We start from the raw sequence: 17333 nt of genomic DNA on the forward strand, positions 1-17333 counted from the left end.
TCTGCAAATAAAGAGTTGAGAGAATATAATATAGTCCAAATATTTTCTTACTCTCGATCATACTAACAAAAAATCGCATTTCTCAAGACACTTTTATGCGGTTACTTGACTGGCAGGCGGGTTATTTAGCTGTGCTGCCTTGGCTGCTGGTTGGCGGCGTTTGCATCGATGGTGCATCGCGTTGGCCACGGCTGACAATGCTCTCCACATGTGCGAGGTCTCGCACGCGAAACGGACGCTGATCCACTGACACCTTCACCATGATTTTGCAATCTGATGTCCCTACAGCCGATAACTTATTGTTTTTCATCAGATTTCTGGCCGCGTTGAAAATCATTCTCGTTCCAGGAGTAAGATGTTCGTTGATGAAAATTGGGTTGTCAGAAAATGTTGCTCTAAGGTCCTTTGCAGTGAGTTTTCCTTTATCCCTCCTTGCTGCCAACCACACTTCTTTTGTTATTCGGGATGTAAAGTTCACGACAATGGTCGGAGGTCTATTATCTGTTTTCTCACCACCTAGCCTATGCGCAGCTGATATATCGGAGTGGTAAAAATTCAATTGTAGAATGCAAGCTATGTCCTCTAATATTCCCAACACATTTTCCTTGTAAGTTACTGGTATGCCTACCAACGCGGGAAGCTGAACATGGTCCCCGATGCACTCTCCCAAGTGTTGCCAGGAGGTGACACACCAGCCGACACACATGAAGGCCAAAAGGAGGCTACAGGAGAGGTGGCCGCCATCATCACGGAGGATGATAGATGGATAAGGAAGATGAAGAGCAACCTACTCCATCATCCGGGGAAGTATCCCAATTATATGGTGAGGGGTGAGGCCCTATATAGACATATATGGGCCCAGCAGCAGCCTCCCGATGCACCCGAGAGTGACAGCTGGAAGCTGTGTATCCCGAGCGGTGCACGGGCTGAGATACTTCAGCAGAGCCATGATGCACCGACAGATGGCCATCAAGGGGTGTTCCAGACCTATCACCGGATAGCCTGTTGCTATTACTGGCCAGGCTTGTATGCAGATGTCACGAAGTATGTGAGGCAGTGTGAGACCTGCATGAAGCACAAGATGGAGCAGCGGCCTCCATATGGACAAATGAATAGCCAGAGGAAGGTGGTTTCGACCCTGGGAGACCGTTAGCACCGACATTGTGGGCCCATTACCTCGCTCGAGGAGAGGAAATGAATACCTGGTGGTATTTCAAGACCAGTTCACAAAGTGGATGGAGGCTTGGCTGCTAGCTCAGGCAGACAGCAATGCAGTTGCACGAGCCTTGAGGGAGCTGGTTGTCACCAAGTTTGGGGTGCTAAAGCTGTTGATCTGTGACAATGGAACACAATATACCAGTAGGCTTTTTAAGTCATACTGTAAAGATAATGGCATTACATTATTCTACACTCCACCGTATACACCGAGCTGTAACCCTATGGAGAGGGTTAATAGAGTCTTAAAGACTATGATACAGCTCTATGTGGGAGAGAACCATGCTGACTCAGATCGTTACATGGAGGAGTTTTGTTTTGCCATGAATACAGCAGTAAATTTCGGTACTAAGTATGTATACTCCTGCTTTCCTCAATTTTGTAAGAGAATTGAGAGCACCAGGAGATGCTAGCTGCGAGGAGGAAGGCAATCCCCGACAGGAGGATGGAGGCACGAGTCGAGCAGCCCAGCTGAGGAGGCTTCAGGTGCTGAAGCATGCACAGAAGCTTGTTTTAGATAATCTAAACGAGGCCTATAATAATACCAGGAGGTGTTATAATCTTAGCCGAAGACTGTTAGAACTAAGGATGGGGCAGTTGGTGTATAAGAGGGATTATCACCTCTCATCCGGAGTGAACCAGTTTGCAGCTAAGTTAGCTCCAAAATTTTCTGGGCCCTATGAGGTAGAGAAAATGTTGAGTGCTTCAGTAGTGCTGCTAAAGGGAGCTGCCAATGAGAGGCTGACACTTAACGTGAAAGACATCAAGATCTTGCCACCCCTTTCCAAAGATGAAGAGGTCGAGGATGGAGGAGCCGGCAACGATGGAGGAGTCGGCAATGATGGAGGAGCCAGTGCAGAGGAAGATGGTGATGGTAGGAGGAATCACGTGAACAGGGTGATGCTACCCACTCAGCTGATGGAGTACTGAGGAAGGGGAATCCAGCATCAGCAATAAGGTGAGAGGCTAGAAGGGGAAATAACATCAAGTTTGGAGAGAATTCACTTAGAGTGTATAGTTCACGTTTAATTATGGGGTTCGAGGTAGTTAGTTGCATTGGCACTAGTTGAAATTAATGATAATATTGGAGGATGTAAATAATTATTTCTTGTCTAGAGAAATTCATTGATAATAGGCCTATTTGAAGGTAGTAAAATTAATAACAGATTCTGAGTAATTTTTCCTGGTCAAAGTGTTACCGCCGTTTGGTATCATTTTGTGAGCACTCTGTTAAGAGCTTCCTGTGTAAACCCATCTGGCCATGCTGTCTATGCATGAACTGGGTGTTGGCGAGTTGGTGATGAGTTGTGAACTATGAAGTACAGACAATTTGACTATTTTTGAGTGAAAGTGTGAAACACTCATAATTTTAAGATCTTTGTTTCATTGATTTCTTGTGTAATGAGTGAAAGTGCGAAACACTCGTAATTTTAAGATCTTTTGTTTCATTGATCTTTGTGCGTAATACAGTCCATTTTGTAACAGTGAAATGTTTGTGTCATGTGTCATTTTATTCTACACCAATCATCCATAAGCTTGGTTACTCTGACCCGGATTTGTGAATTCGTGAACTTATGTGCAATAAACTTCATCTTGTGTGATTGGTGAATTCATGAACTTATGTGTAATAAACTTCGTCTTGTGTGATTTGTGAATTCGTGAACTTGGTAAGCTTCATGACTACCGGTATGTACTGTAACATTATAACATTATCAATCTTGTTATAAAACATTATAACAATATCAACTATTGATATCAACAATATCAATCGTGTGTGACAACAATATCAATCGTGTGTGACAATAATATCAATCTTGTGCAATAATATCATTCTTGTGTGACTGTGTAAACTGTATGTTGAATAGTGACTATATTATCTTCAAATAAGTTAACTCATTATCGTATATTCATTTTTGATTTCATGTTTTCATCATTTTCTCATCGTGTTTTATTTCGTGTCATGTTTCGTGTTCGCATCTTCGCATTCGTGCGTGTATCTTCTTCAAGGGGGGGGGGGGTATGTTACCGCCGTTTGGTATCATTTTGTGAGCGCTCTGTTAAGAGCTTCCTGTGTAAACCCATCTGGCCATGCTGCCTACGCATGAACTGGGTGTTGGCGAGTTCCCCGAGTTGGTGATGAGTTGTGAACTATGAAGTACAGACAATTTGACTATTTTTGAGTGAAAGTGTGAAACACTCATAATTTTAAGATCTTTGTTTCATTGATTTCTTGTGTAATGAGTGAAAGTGCGAAACACTCGTAATTTTAAGATCGTTTGTTTCATTGATCTTCGTGGGTAATACAGTCCATTTTGTAACAGTGAAATGTTTGTGTCATGTGTCATTTTATTCTACACCAATCATCCACAAAGAGAACTAAAAATTAAGCTAAATGCCAACTCAACCATTTCAGTTTAATTATTCAGATAATTAGTCTTTGGGCTTTATCTGTTAAATTGGAAAAATCTTGTTACTATCATTTCTTCCATCCCCAATAAAATCGCCCCATTTCCATCTCAAAACTTCTAATCAATTTGTCATTACCAAGCATGGGTTAAAATATGGAATTTGAATTATTTTATTTTTCTAATCGTCAGTTATAGTCTTTAAACTATATAACGATTTATGCTTATTAGGAGAGAATTATATGTCAGTCTATTCTGAATGATATTTATCCATGAGTTAATGGCTTAAATATTTATTGCAATCACAGAATGAAGCTGGTGATAGTTGCTTTAATCCGTGGAGAAATTTTTTTAATGAAAATCTTCATTATTTCAATTCAATTAATTCCATATTGGTTTAGAAAATTACTTGGATTGTACTAGTATTGCAGTAGTCGAAGCTCTATTGTGCTATTTTCTAATTGTGATTTAGTCACGTTTTTGAGGATGGATCCAAGTTTCTCACGGCCTGTGCTTGAGTGATTATTTTCCGTGGCTATATTTTCTCTCCAATATAACAATTCTGTTGAGAAAATCAATAAGTGAATATTTGTCATCATTTTTATATTGGAATAAACAGTGGGAAATGGCACTTGTCCTTTGTTGTATTACTGCCAGTTTAATCTGAATCTCAGTACTATGTGACTGTCGAGCTGCCGTCGCTTAGGATAAGATAAAACAATCAACTTTTTTTGTCTATATCTCAGATTATTCTCGTGGGATCTTGCAAATTCATTATATTCAAGTTGATAATTCCAGATTATTCCTGTTTTCTCCAGTTTATTGAAACTTCTCTGGCTCTCTACAGTCAGTCTGTTGTTAGCTCCTGACCAGGTAACATCAGTCCGCTCTGCTCTATCTTGAACAGTAGGGGAAAGTGGGGCAAAACCGACTGGTTGGGTCAAACCGACCCCTCGCCGATTGACTGACTGGTGCTATCAACATGCGGAAAAAAATTCACTAAGTAAGCCTACACAATATGAGTCAGATGTAGCTTGCATTCACAGCTGGAAACTTAATCATATGAGTTCTACAAATTCTTGAAAGTTTTTTCTAAAAATTTGTTCGATTTTTCAGTCACATATGATTAGGTGCTATTGGATACAATTCCAATAAGTTTGCTCTTCAATTCAGTGTATCTTTTCAAATAAATCCATATAGATACAATTAACCTGTTCTGTAGTCGATTGTGGCCATTTTTATTTTGGCATGTGCTGTGGGGCAAAACCGGCATTTTAGTGAGGGGCATAACCGACTGCAGTCGGTTTTACTTCCTGCAAATTGATAAGTTTCCCTTTAGTGTAATTATGTAACTACTTAATTAATGAAACTGGTTTAGTGTTGTCTGTTTATTCATTGTTTTTAAATATGCATATTTTATCAGTAGGCTGAACTATTGAAAACTATATCGTGAAAAGATAAATTTCAAATAAAACTGTTATAAGCTGCTTTAAAACCCAACTTTCGATACAATTCTTCATGGATTCTGTTATGAGCCTGATTATAATTCAATCAAGAATGCAGGGCATGGATGGACCTATCCTGTGATTTGCAAATCAATCTCCTGCTGCTCTCAATAGGCTACTATGTCTCAATTTTATTCTCTGTTCATTCTATTTGGGATTTTTGTGCTGTTTAGATGATCACTGTGTAAATTGGAGAATTGACAATAGTTCAAATAAATCAGAAATATTATTCCTTCCATTATTATGAACTTGAACATGAGATTTATCATGTTGCATTTGATAGGTAATGGAATGAAATAGGCCAAAATTGATAATAATTCTTAATCTCATAATAAACACACTACCACATGAAATCACATCACCTATATGGGCTACTTCAATCAAATTAGTAAAAACAACATGAAACTTGTAGTAACCTTTCATTGAAACATTTTAACAACTAGTTTCGACCTACTTTGGCCATTTTCAAGTTAAAATAAACAAGTTAATACTAGATAATATATATGTTCATATGATTTATTTATTTCTCATTCATTATCTTTTGGTTAAAGTTATTCAATTATTTACTTTTGATTTTATCAAGAATAGGCTATGATTATTTAAGTCAAATTAAATTATAATTATTAAATAACTCCTATTTGATTTTGCAGTTTTATAGATATAAAATTCGTCTTTCACATTCAATTTATTACTTTCATTACTGCAGCTTAATATTTTCATATTTTAATTTATATCAATATAATTAGTTTCAATTAAATGTTCACCAAACGCCGATTTTTTAGTAGTATTTTTTTTTTGCAATGACCTCCATTCAAATTCTAAACAAAAAGAGGGTTGGATCCAGTGCTCGAGTTGCAAAGGATGGGCTCATGAGCAATGCTCGAGAAGTGAGGAGAAAAATGACACCTTCATTTGTGATTATTTGTGTAAATATTTCAAAAAATCCCATGTTAGTTTCCTTTTAATTTTATTTTTCGTATGTCTTGACACCTTTATATGAGTGAATATTTTGAGTAATCTCATGTTGTTTCCATTTTCCTATGTCATGACAACTTTATTAAATGAAATTTAGTGATTTGTGTGGCTATTTCAAGTGTTTCCATGTCATTTCCATTAATGTCGGTTTTACCCCACTCATAAGACGGTTTTACCCCACCCATGGGGCAAAACCGTCATTTTGCACAAAAAAATTATAAAATTATTACCGTTTTTATTATAATTGAATAAATGTTTTTGAGTATGTATAGTTATCATGAAATATGTAAAGAATGAGATTGACATCATATTTTGATGAATCTGCCAACAGATTTCCATTAATTGAACTTCAAACACTAGCAGGTCGGTTTTGCCCCACTTTCCCCTACCTCTGACTGCTGTCATCTCTAGTTATTCAGTTTAGTTCCCCCTTTCTGATTAATAGTTCCACTTCAGCTTTCTTATTTCTTTTTCTAAATTAATCTTTCACTGTTCCTCCTTTTATTTGAGTTGTGATTTTTTCTCTAGAAGTGCATTACCTCATTGTAGACGTCCCCTTCCCCAGTGCCTTCTTTTCAGGCCCTCCAAACCCAGCATGCAGGGCGCACCCCAGAGGAGCTCCGGGATGTGTTGCAGAATATGAGGAGAGACACCCTCCTGGGCATCCCTCTGGTGCAGTGAGGAGGCATCGCTCTCGCTGTGGTCAATAGAAAGGAGGGCACCACTACCATCCTCGACCCAGGGCACCGAACCGTGCCTGAGGACTTCAATGCCATCCATGCAGTCACTTCAAAGTAGTGCAAGGTGAAAAGGTTGCAGTACCTCCAGGCGGGGGACATGCAGTGTTTTCGCCATGTTCGCAAGGGGCTGACCCGGTGGCAATGTGAGTGGCTCATCGGTCACCAGCTACTTCTGCTTTTGCAGCAGCAGACCCCACCGGAGGATGCAATGGTGGAGGCGGCCTCACACAAGCTCTTTGACCATTTTCCCCACTCTGAGGACAGGCCGCGATCTGGATGTAGTGTCTACATCCAGCCTCCTCACACCCGAGACATCAGCCAACACCAGTAGAGCCGAGGAGCCTTTGCCCTCAACCTCCAAAATGGACGACCCTGAAGTCCTGACAGAGGACGAGGATGCCCTCCTAGAGGGTGGTGGGGGCGACTTCTCTATTTTGCAGGCCTACAGAATGTCCGAGGAGGTTGCAGAGCCCCCAGCGCCATCCTGCACCGTGACACAACCAACTTTGTCAACCCACCCTACCCCTCTCTGGGTTCAGGAGAGGGGTCTCACGGAGGCTTGGGGAGCAGCTCCAGGGGAGGCACGTGGCGCCCCTGAGGTTTTGGCTGACTCCGCCAATACCTGTGACCTGCCTCCACCACCTCTTGATAGGCCCAGCTCAATCCCTTCTGAAGTGCTGGAGGTGATGGTGGTTTCCTCTGGGGAGAAGGAAGAGGGAGTACCCCTGCCCCCACCCATCTGGTTGACTGCTGCCGACTGCGGATGGTAGAAGCACAGCATGCAGTGCGAAAGCACAGCTCCCTGCAGGGCAGAAGCCCGGCATGCAGGGCGAAAGCACAGCTCCCTGCCGGGCAGAAGCCCGGCATGCAGGGCGAAAGCCCAGCACAGGTAGTGCACGAGCACCTGAAGCACCTGTTTCCAGAATGTGGAAACACTGCGGCCAGATTGCTAGCTCGTCTGAACGTTGTGTGCAAACATGACACAACAGTCAGTGTGTGTCTAGATTGTCATCATGCAGATGCACACCTTCGTGGTGTGCAAGCACAGCAGCAGTGCGAAAGCACAGCATGCAGTGCAAATGTATGGCCCCGCAGGGCGAAAGCCCGGCACAGGTAGTGCACTTGACCTCAGCAGTGTGGGAACATGGCAACCAGGTTGCTAGCTTGTCCGAACATTGTGTGCAAACACAACACATTGGTCGGTGTGTCTGGATGGTCATCATGTGTATGCACACCTTCGCGGTGCGCAAGCACAGCATCCTGCAGGGCGGAAGCCCGGCACACAGTGTGAAAGCATGGCTTGCAGGGCGTAAGCCCAGCTTTGTGTCATGTGTTCCCTATATCCTGCAGTGCGCGAGCATGGCTTGTCTGGACGGGGCGAAAATCCTTGTGCATTGCTGTGTGCAAACACAGCCCTCCAGCAGAGCGCAAGTTCTGTTTCCTAGTGTAAAAGCAGGGGCCAGTTTTCCTAGGTCTTCCCCTCTTCTTGAAGATTTTAAATAATTACACCATTTCAAAGAGAATTCAATGCTCTACAAACCTACGATGAGCATCAGTTTTTATGATGCATTGTTGGAGAGTTATAAGCTCTAAAAAGCAAAACATTGGATAAAAACCTGTTATTTTAACAATTACACGCTTTCAAGGGTGAATATCACGGGAACTGTTGGGAATATCACAAAATTCTACTGAACAAAAAGTGTAGAGAATTTAACAAGCTCCATTTTTGAATAGTTAGTAATGTTGGTTGAACTCATTGTTCTCAAGATATGAGCGTGGAAGCAAAACGCTGAAAAATTCAACTTTTAAACCACCCTCATCCCTTTAGCACATGATTTAGGAATAAGGACTTTTGATATGTTCTCTTCCCACTAGTCTCAATAAAGCTGCAAAGTCAAAAACCATGTTTAAAACATTCCCTCAAAACTTGTTTAAAACATTCCCTCAAAACTCCTTTGTCAATTGGTCTATTATTGCTAAAATGGAGATTTCAACACTCATCACTAAAGCTGCTGGAAAAGGTGTAGGGAAATTCGAAAAAGTGTGAAATTATACATCAAATTAGAGAGAATTTAATGCTATATAAGCTCATAACCAACATGGATTTTTCCCATCGATTTTTAAAAAGTTATAAGAGCAAAAATAGAAAAAATTGGTGGCAAACATTTTTTTTTTCAAATTGTCACACCTTCATGAGCGGATATCTTGGAAACTAGAGGAAATATTAAAAGTTGTAAAATGTATATTGTAGGAAATTATGTAAGCTTCAATTTGTTATATGACAGTCAAGTCCTTAGGATACATAGTTTTTGAGTTTTATGCGAGAAACCAAAAAATGGTACCTTCAAACCACCCCCACTCCCTTAGCACAGGGGGTAGGTGTGGGGACTTTTGATATTTTCACCTCCTTACTATCCTTAACAGAACTGGGGGGTCAAAAATTGTCTTCCCAACTTTTCCCTCTATAATCTTTCCTTGACTGTACTATTTGTACTCGATAAAGCTGAGAAAATGCTGGAAAAACGCAGATTTTATTTCGTTCTTAAACGCAGATTCGTTCTTAGTGCGCCTCTAAAGCTATTGTGATTAGTGATGTGCAAATATTTTACTCCAGGTGCCTCAAAATCCTGGGTGTTCACTTCGATCAAAGTCTTAGCTGGAAGGATCAAACTACCCATGTGTGCAATCGTGTTTATGCAGGAATGCACCAGTTCAAAAGACTCAGAAACTCTTCCTAGGAGCATAAGACTCCTATTGGTGAGAGCACTGATACAACCTTTGCTGGATTACTCTTGCTTGGCTTACATTGATCTTACTGCTGAGTAGAATACTAGACTGCAAAGATCACTGAATTATGCAGTCCGTTTCATTTTTTATGATGACCACATCACTTCACTCTTTAAGGAGCTGGGGTGGCTCAAGCTGATGGAGCGCAGAAGGTATTTCCTTCTGGTCTTAACTTACAAGCTGATTGTAAGAAGTGATGGTCCTGGCTATCTTCGAGACTCATTCACTGACATCCAACCCAATCGTGGCACTAGGTCTCATCACCTCACACTCCAAATACCACTTCATCCAACTGCTATTTTCAACGCATCTTTCCTCACATCCGCCTGCCGAGCATGGAACTCCCTACCCAACCACCTGATCCAATCCGATTCATTGGCTTCCTTCAAAAGGAATCTGTTTAAATATTTACTGGATGATGACTGAGCTATTGTCCTGTTTGTTCTAATGTTAATTTCATTTCTCTGCATTCCATTCATCATTATTTTACTTGAATCGATACTTTCATTCTTATTTCTATTTGCTCCATTCTCATTTATTTAATTTTCTCCTTTTTCTCCAATCTTTCCATCAATCTCATTTAATTAATAGTTTGGCCGTGGTGCAGCCGGTCTAGAATAGCAGGCCTAGCGTCCCAACAGTCGAAGGTGCTAGAGTGGTAGAACCCCACCGAAAATCCGGGTTCCTTTATATCCATAATCCTCCATATTCTACATCCCTACCCCTCACCAAGCCTTAATATCCTCCCACTTGTACCTTTCAAATTTCCACTTCCCTGTGAATTCTGCCCATCCAATAAATAAGCCTAGATTATTTTCATCAATTGTATTAATTTCCACTAATATTTTTCACTATGTATTGTATTTAAATTTAGAAGTGTTATTTTTTGTCTGTTCTGTTTAATTTTATAAGTGTTTGCCATAGGTCTTGTCAGACTTTGCAATGTAAGACAAATTGAATAAATATCAAATATCTAAAGGGCCAACTGAACATACCTACCAAATTTGAACGTTTTTGGTCCGGTAGATTTTTAGTTCTGCGAGTGAGTGAGTCAGTCAGCGATTGAGTGCCATTTGGCTTTTATATACTATATATAGATATATATAAAGCCGGGTGTCCCACCAAGGTTGTAACAGCCGTTGACCATAGATTCTACTCGACATTTCTGACAAAAAATTTCCAGTAAACTTTTTTCCTATCGACCTTAGTTAAGAGATATATCGATTTTTCGATATTTTCAGAATATGCCTACTTCCGGTCATTAAATACTCAATAACTGGAAAACTGCTGGTCGAATTTCAATTTCAAGGGTATTGATGCAAAGAGAAAAACATTTCAAACAAGATTAATGTAATTTCATTTGTTGTTATTCTTTAAATTCAAACCGTTTTTCTCGATTTTTCTCCTCGCAATTATAGTGGTTTCAAATTTCAAAAACTTCTCCATTCCATAAGCTTTAGAATGAGTATAAATTCGAAAATGTAAGTTCCATGATAAAGTGTTCAAAACTGCTAATATGTGGAATGAGCACCTTAAAAATGAGGAAATTCACAAACAGCATGCATCAAGTGGTGATCCTAAGGGTTAAATCACCTGATTTCTCTCTGGCAATATTCACAAGTTTTAATCAACATTTTAACATTCTACAATGATACGACTTTTTCAATAACTTGCATTATTCCCTGTACCATAAATCCTGAATAAAATAACAAGAAGTGTATGTTTCAGCCTATTTTCAGTATAGTTTCAGTGTGCTTTCCAGTTAATTGGCATTATATGTATCAACTTTGGCTAGTAGAGAAATGTTCGCGTTCAGGAGACGTTTTCCTGACCGAAAACACCCATCTCATCACACGTTTTTAAGATTGACAGATGTCAAAATGGTAAGGGTCTAGGATCAGTTTCAAGGTACGAGAGGCCCGTCTTAATTTCTGGAGCTTTTGAGAATCGTATTCTAAAGTATTTCGAGCAGAATCCTCGATCCAGTATCCGGCGGGTAGCTGGGATGTTGGATGTTTCAAGAATGATAGTTCAAAGAATATTGAAGAACAATAACTCTCGACCATTTCATGATACCCCAGTTCAAGAGTTCAATGAAAAGTACATTCACAAAGACTGGTGCTTTAAATTTCTACAATACAAGTACATGGACCTTTCATTTTCCCTGCAAGAATAAATTGTGAAGTTTTTATGGACTTTTCTGGTCAATGAGCTTCACGAATTGATGGAAGACGTGCCTCTCAATTTGAGGCAGAATATGTGACCCCAGTTGGATGGCTGCCTCCCTCATTATACTAGAAACGTCCGTGGGTGGCTTGATAACAACTATGGTGGGCGGTGGATTGGCCGAGGTGGACCCGTAAGTTGGCCACCACGCTCATCTGATCTTACTCCAATGGACTTCTACTTTTGCGGGGTTGTAAAAAGTGATGTTTACAGAGCATAAATAAGGAGAGGAAAAAGTATGAGAACGGCTTAGTATCTCATAAAAGATTGTGACTCCTAGATGGGTGTGATTGGGGACCCCTTTCAAATTGAAAATACTACTTTACTATGACTTCAACAATCTGGTCCGCCATATTGAATGCAACTTTATTTTTTTAAATGGGAAGGTTGTCATGCGATACATGATTTCGATACGAAATTTCAAAACAAAATAAATGATGAAAACCGCACATCGATATCTCAAATGGTTCAGAAGATATTCATATATTAATCAATACAACTTATGTATTTCATTTCTGATATGCATGATATTGATTAATAATGTGAATATCTTCTGAACGATTTGAGATATCGATATGCGGTTTTTACCATTCATTTTTTCTTGAAGTTTCGTATCGAAATAATGTATCGCAACCTTCCCATTAAAAAATAAGGTTGCATTCAATATGGCGGATCCAAAATGGTGGACCATATTTTTTAAGTCATATTTTCAATTTGAGTAGGATCCCCCATCACACCCACCATCAAATTACCGGTATGTAATTATATGAAGCCGTTCTCAGTCTTTTTTCTCTCCTTTCTGCTTTGAATAGTATTGATTAATAATGTGAATATCTTCTAAACGGTTTGAGATATCGATATGCGGTTTTCGCCATTCTCTTTTTCTTGAAATTTCGTATCGAAATCATGTATCGCATGACCACCTTCCCATTCAAAGAAATAAAGTTGCATCCAATATGGCGGATCCAAGATTTTTGAAGTCATAGTAAAGTAGTATTTTCAATTTGAGTAGGATACCCAATCATACCCACCGTCAAATAACCTTTGTGTATGAAATATTAAGCCGTTCTCGGACTTTTCACCCACTCTGTATGTCTATTTTTTAAAATCATCGTCTGGAACCATGGAGTGGGAAAATAAATATGCGAAGAAGAAAAATTTGAAAACCCACATTCAAAGCAAGATGATTCATTAATCATCTAGGGTTCTAGGCTATATCTTATTTAATAACGTATGGTATGTAACTGATTTTTCAGAAATTAAAAATGAAATTATAACCACTAGTCTATGTTCTAAAGAGGTAATATGAATAATAAAAATCATTAAATAACTGATACGGATTAATTTTCATGTGAAAACTACTCGTTCAAAATGATAAGACGCTACTTATCACTACTTACTGAAGACTGTTTAATAATATTTCTATTCATTCCAGATTATGATTTCAAACTATGCTCAAATAATGAGCTAATGCTACTGGGGCCACTCGGCGTCACAGTAATAATATCAAGGAAAATGACCTTGACCTTTTAGTGCATACTATCAGAGACTATAATATTGCTTCTCTAGATCTCAGTAACAATTTAATCAAGTGTGAAAGCCTGAGAATACTTGCTGAGTGTTTAGCTAATACAGAAGTAAAATCCATTAATTTAAGTTGTATTAGTTTAGACACTGATGTTATGCACTGTCTTGCACAGGCCTTGAAAAAATCACAAGTTTTATCAGTTGAATTTTGCCATTCTTCTCTCAACAGTGAGAGCATGAAAATATTGGCTACATGTTTGGAGGATACTAAAATAACCTCTATAAATTTCAGTGGTAATGACCTAAATTATGATGCCATCGCTTGTCTAGTTGCTGTTCTTCCAGGGACGGAGATCACATCAATTGATCTCAGTTATACCACTTTGAATAGCGTGTCATTGTCTCTATTATCATCATGTTTGAAAGATACAAAAATTACCTCCATCAATTTAAGTAACAATAACTTGGACTTTGATGCTATTGAAAGCCTAGCACTTGCTTTGCCAAAAGCACACATAACTTCACTCAATCTCAGTTATACATCTATGCATTGTGGAAGCTTGATGATAATTGCAACATGCTTGGCAGAAACACAAATAGCCTCACTCAATTTGAGTGGTAATCTATTCAGATTTGATGCAATAAATCAACTTGCGCATGCATTGCCAGGCACTGAAATAACTTCAATCAATCTTAGTAGAACAAATCTAGATTTTGAATGTTTGAAAGCATTTTCATCTTGCTTGAAGGATACAAAAATCACGTCTCTTTCTCTGAGAGGTAATGCATTTGGCAATTCTGGTGTCATATTTCTATCCAATGCTCTTGAAAACACTAGCATAACCTCTATAGATGTTGGTGAAAATGATCTAACTTGCACAGGTTTGAAAGTACTAGCATCATGTTTGATCGGTAAAGAAATAAGATCTCTTGATTTGAGTGATAACAAATTTGGATATGCAAGTATAAAACATCTTGCCTCCTGTCTGAAAGAATGTGAAATAGCAGATTTGAATCTCAGTAATAGTTCTATAGAATGTAATAGCCTGAAAAATCTTGTACTAAGTTTGCCAGATACAAAACTCAGAGCACTTGATCTTAGTGGCAATACTATCTGCTGTAATACGTTTTACTTAGCGGCTGTTCTCAAACATACTCAAATAACTAAACTTAATCTAAGTAATAATAAATTTGGTGATCATAGTCCAATAAATTTCCTTTTGCGTTTGAAGACCATGAATCATTTTTCACTCAATTTAAGCAGAGAGAATAATACCTGTTCAGTAAGTTTTTTCTACTTAGCAAGCATTTTAAAGACAAGGGATATCAGGTTTCTGGATCTCAGTAACACAGATATTGATTATGATGAATTGGAGTATCTTTCCCGGGGACTATGTGGCTCATCGGTAGTTTCACTCAATCTAAGTAATAACAAGATGATTCACAATAATGCTCACTACTTGGCAAGGGTTTTAAAATACACTAAAATATCGTCGTTAAACCTTACAAACACTGATATTGCTCGAGATGATTTCAGGTGTCTGGTTCAAGGCCTCCGGGGCTCGCCAGTTACATCACTCAATCTTTCTGACAATCAGTTCTTAGATGATGATTGCCTCAAATATCTGGCTAGGAATCTTGAACGTACTAAAATTATTGAACTCGTCCTATATGGAATGAAGATTGATCACAAAACAGCTGACAATATATTGATAAGCTTTGTACAATGTGAAACAAATGGTTGTGTAACAATTGCTTTTGATGATTACGTCTTCCATAGACGTGTGAACTTATTTAGATATCCAGGTTGTGAGATAGAAATCAATCAACCATCGCTGCATAAAGGAGTCGATAATTTGATATTATTGAACAAGGGATTTCAAAAGTCTGGAATCACAAAACTAATTATTCACGACTGTAATCAATCGCCAGAAATTCCACACTTGTTTGGAGCGTTTGATAACATCAACATTAAAGAAATAGAATTGAAAATGACCACGCTAGATAAGTATATTGCCTCAATGCTTCAAAAAACTAAAATTGGCGAATTGAAGGTGAATAGTTTGGACTTGAGGATTGCTGCTGAAACAAAACTAGAATGCATCTCATTGAAATTCGAATGCATGACCGGTCTGAATGTATTTGATGCAAAGGCAGAGCCAGAACGCGATGTGTCTGTTTGTCATCGGCCTGTGTCCAATAATTGCACAGTTGAGGATCAGATGTGTCTAAATAGAAGGCGAGCTGAATCTCACCCAAATCCACCACTGCATTTCGAAAACGCATTTTTCAGCGAAATAAAGTCATTCATAATAGCTTCAGGTATTCTGTATCTTGATATTAGAGAAATTAATATGGGATATGAGGAATTCAAACCTTTACCTGAAGCTTTGAAATATTCAAAAGTGATATCTTTGAATTTGAGCAATAACAAAATAGGACCAAGATGTATTGAACTACTAGCTGAAGTCCTTCCTTCAACTGGAATTGTTTATATTGACTTGGAAGGAAATGATATTGGACTTACTGGATTTGAATCACTAATGGGTGTGTTGAGAAAAACAAATGTTTGTTGGCTTTCACTGGGTGGTAATGGTATTGAGAGAGTGCTGCCAAATTATATACAACTGTCTCCATTTATTGTTCCCCGGAGTGATAATTTAATTTCATTTCAAATAAGGTACTTATTCAATGAGTTGGTTTCCCTGAATACTTCTAACAATAGTTTTGAATTCACTGTCCCTAAAAACCATTCAAATCCTCCTGTCAGTTCAAAACATTATTGCATTCTGATTAAGCATTTACTGGAAACTCCAAGCTACAACATTCATATTTATGATATGATTTATATGAAAAGTAAGGTACACAATTTTAATGTAATGAAAATAATTGACAGTTTCATAACAGATATCGAGAATAGGTTTATAAATTTTATTTTAGAACATATTGAACATTTGAAACAGTTCTTTGGTGATGATAGTAATTTAGAAATTTTAAAAACATTCGAATATCTAATGCTTGAAAATATGGTTGGCAAGTTACTTTTGCATAAGTCCTTGTTTTATGTCAATGACGAAGAATATATTTTGCATCCATTTGTTTATAAAATGCTGCATAAATACGGTATGTCACTTCTTATTGAACCAGATAAGAGAGAAAAAATTATAAGTTTCTTCGTTAATAATCCAGAAATTGATGGAGCTTACGAACTTGTGGATTTGCTTAACTCAGACACATTTGTAAGTCATGGAGATACATCAGGTTGTATATAGCCTAACTACGAGCGATTTGAGGCTGTAACATAGTAAAATCAAATCCCGTAAAATATTTAGTTTGGAATTCACTCATGTTTAGTCATTTATAACCATAAGAATGATTCTTTCTATCCAAAGAATCCTTCATGGTAATTTTCCGCATTCTGATTTGACATTGGCAAACTGATAGAAATATAATAATACAAGAAGCATTGTTAGCAGGTGTGTCTGGAAATCTATATGAGATAGAGCGCTCTACCTGGTCTCAGGATGTATGATTTTCAATTATACATTTGAATATTGTGACAATCGGAAGTTATTGTTGATTAAAAATTGAAATTCATCAAAATGAATTTTTTCTTGAAATTTTACTCATTTTTGAAAAATTTTAACTCAGTGCTCATTGGAGATAGAGAGCTCCAAATCATTTCATCTTATTCAGAATTTTATAATCTAAAAATAAAGCCTGAACAAATTTTCTGTCAGATGACTGGATTTGGCGGAAATAGCTGACACTAGAAAATGAACCGAAAATACGAGGTTTTTGCGCTACTCTATATTTAGCCCAAGGAAATTTTGCACATTGAAGAATCAGAATAAGAACTACTATATATAAATATAAATATATTGGAAGCACACTCCCTTTTTCATGTCCAATTGACTGTACTCAACTGTCACATACATTACGCGTCCCGTAGA

General features: G+C 38.2%; 1 protein-coding gene across 2 annotated transcripts in view; it reads left to right on the forward strand.

Annotated features, from left to right (window-relative positions):
• LOC111060607 overlaps positions 1-17333 on the forward strand; it is a 67492-nt gene extending 50159 nt beyond the window's left edge. For both annotated transcript variants that reach the window (XM_039420710.1, XM_022348281.2), the window contains exon 2: positions 13289-17333. In XM_039420710.1, the coding sequence (XP_039276644.1) occupies positions 13536-16652 (3117 nt within the window). In that variant the 5' untranslated portion in view covers positions 13289-13535 and the 3' untranslated portion in view covers positions 16653-17333. The remainder of the gene's footprint in view (positions 1-13288) is intronic.

The sequence above is a fragment of the Nilaparvata lugens genome, chromosome 1, assembly GCF_014356525.2.
Source record: "Nilaparvata lugens isolate BPH chromosome 1, ASM1435652v1, whole genome shotgun sequence".
NCBI lineage: Eukaryota > Metazoa > Arthropoda > Insecta > Hemiptera > Delphacidae > Nilaparvata > Nilaparvata lugens.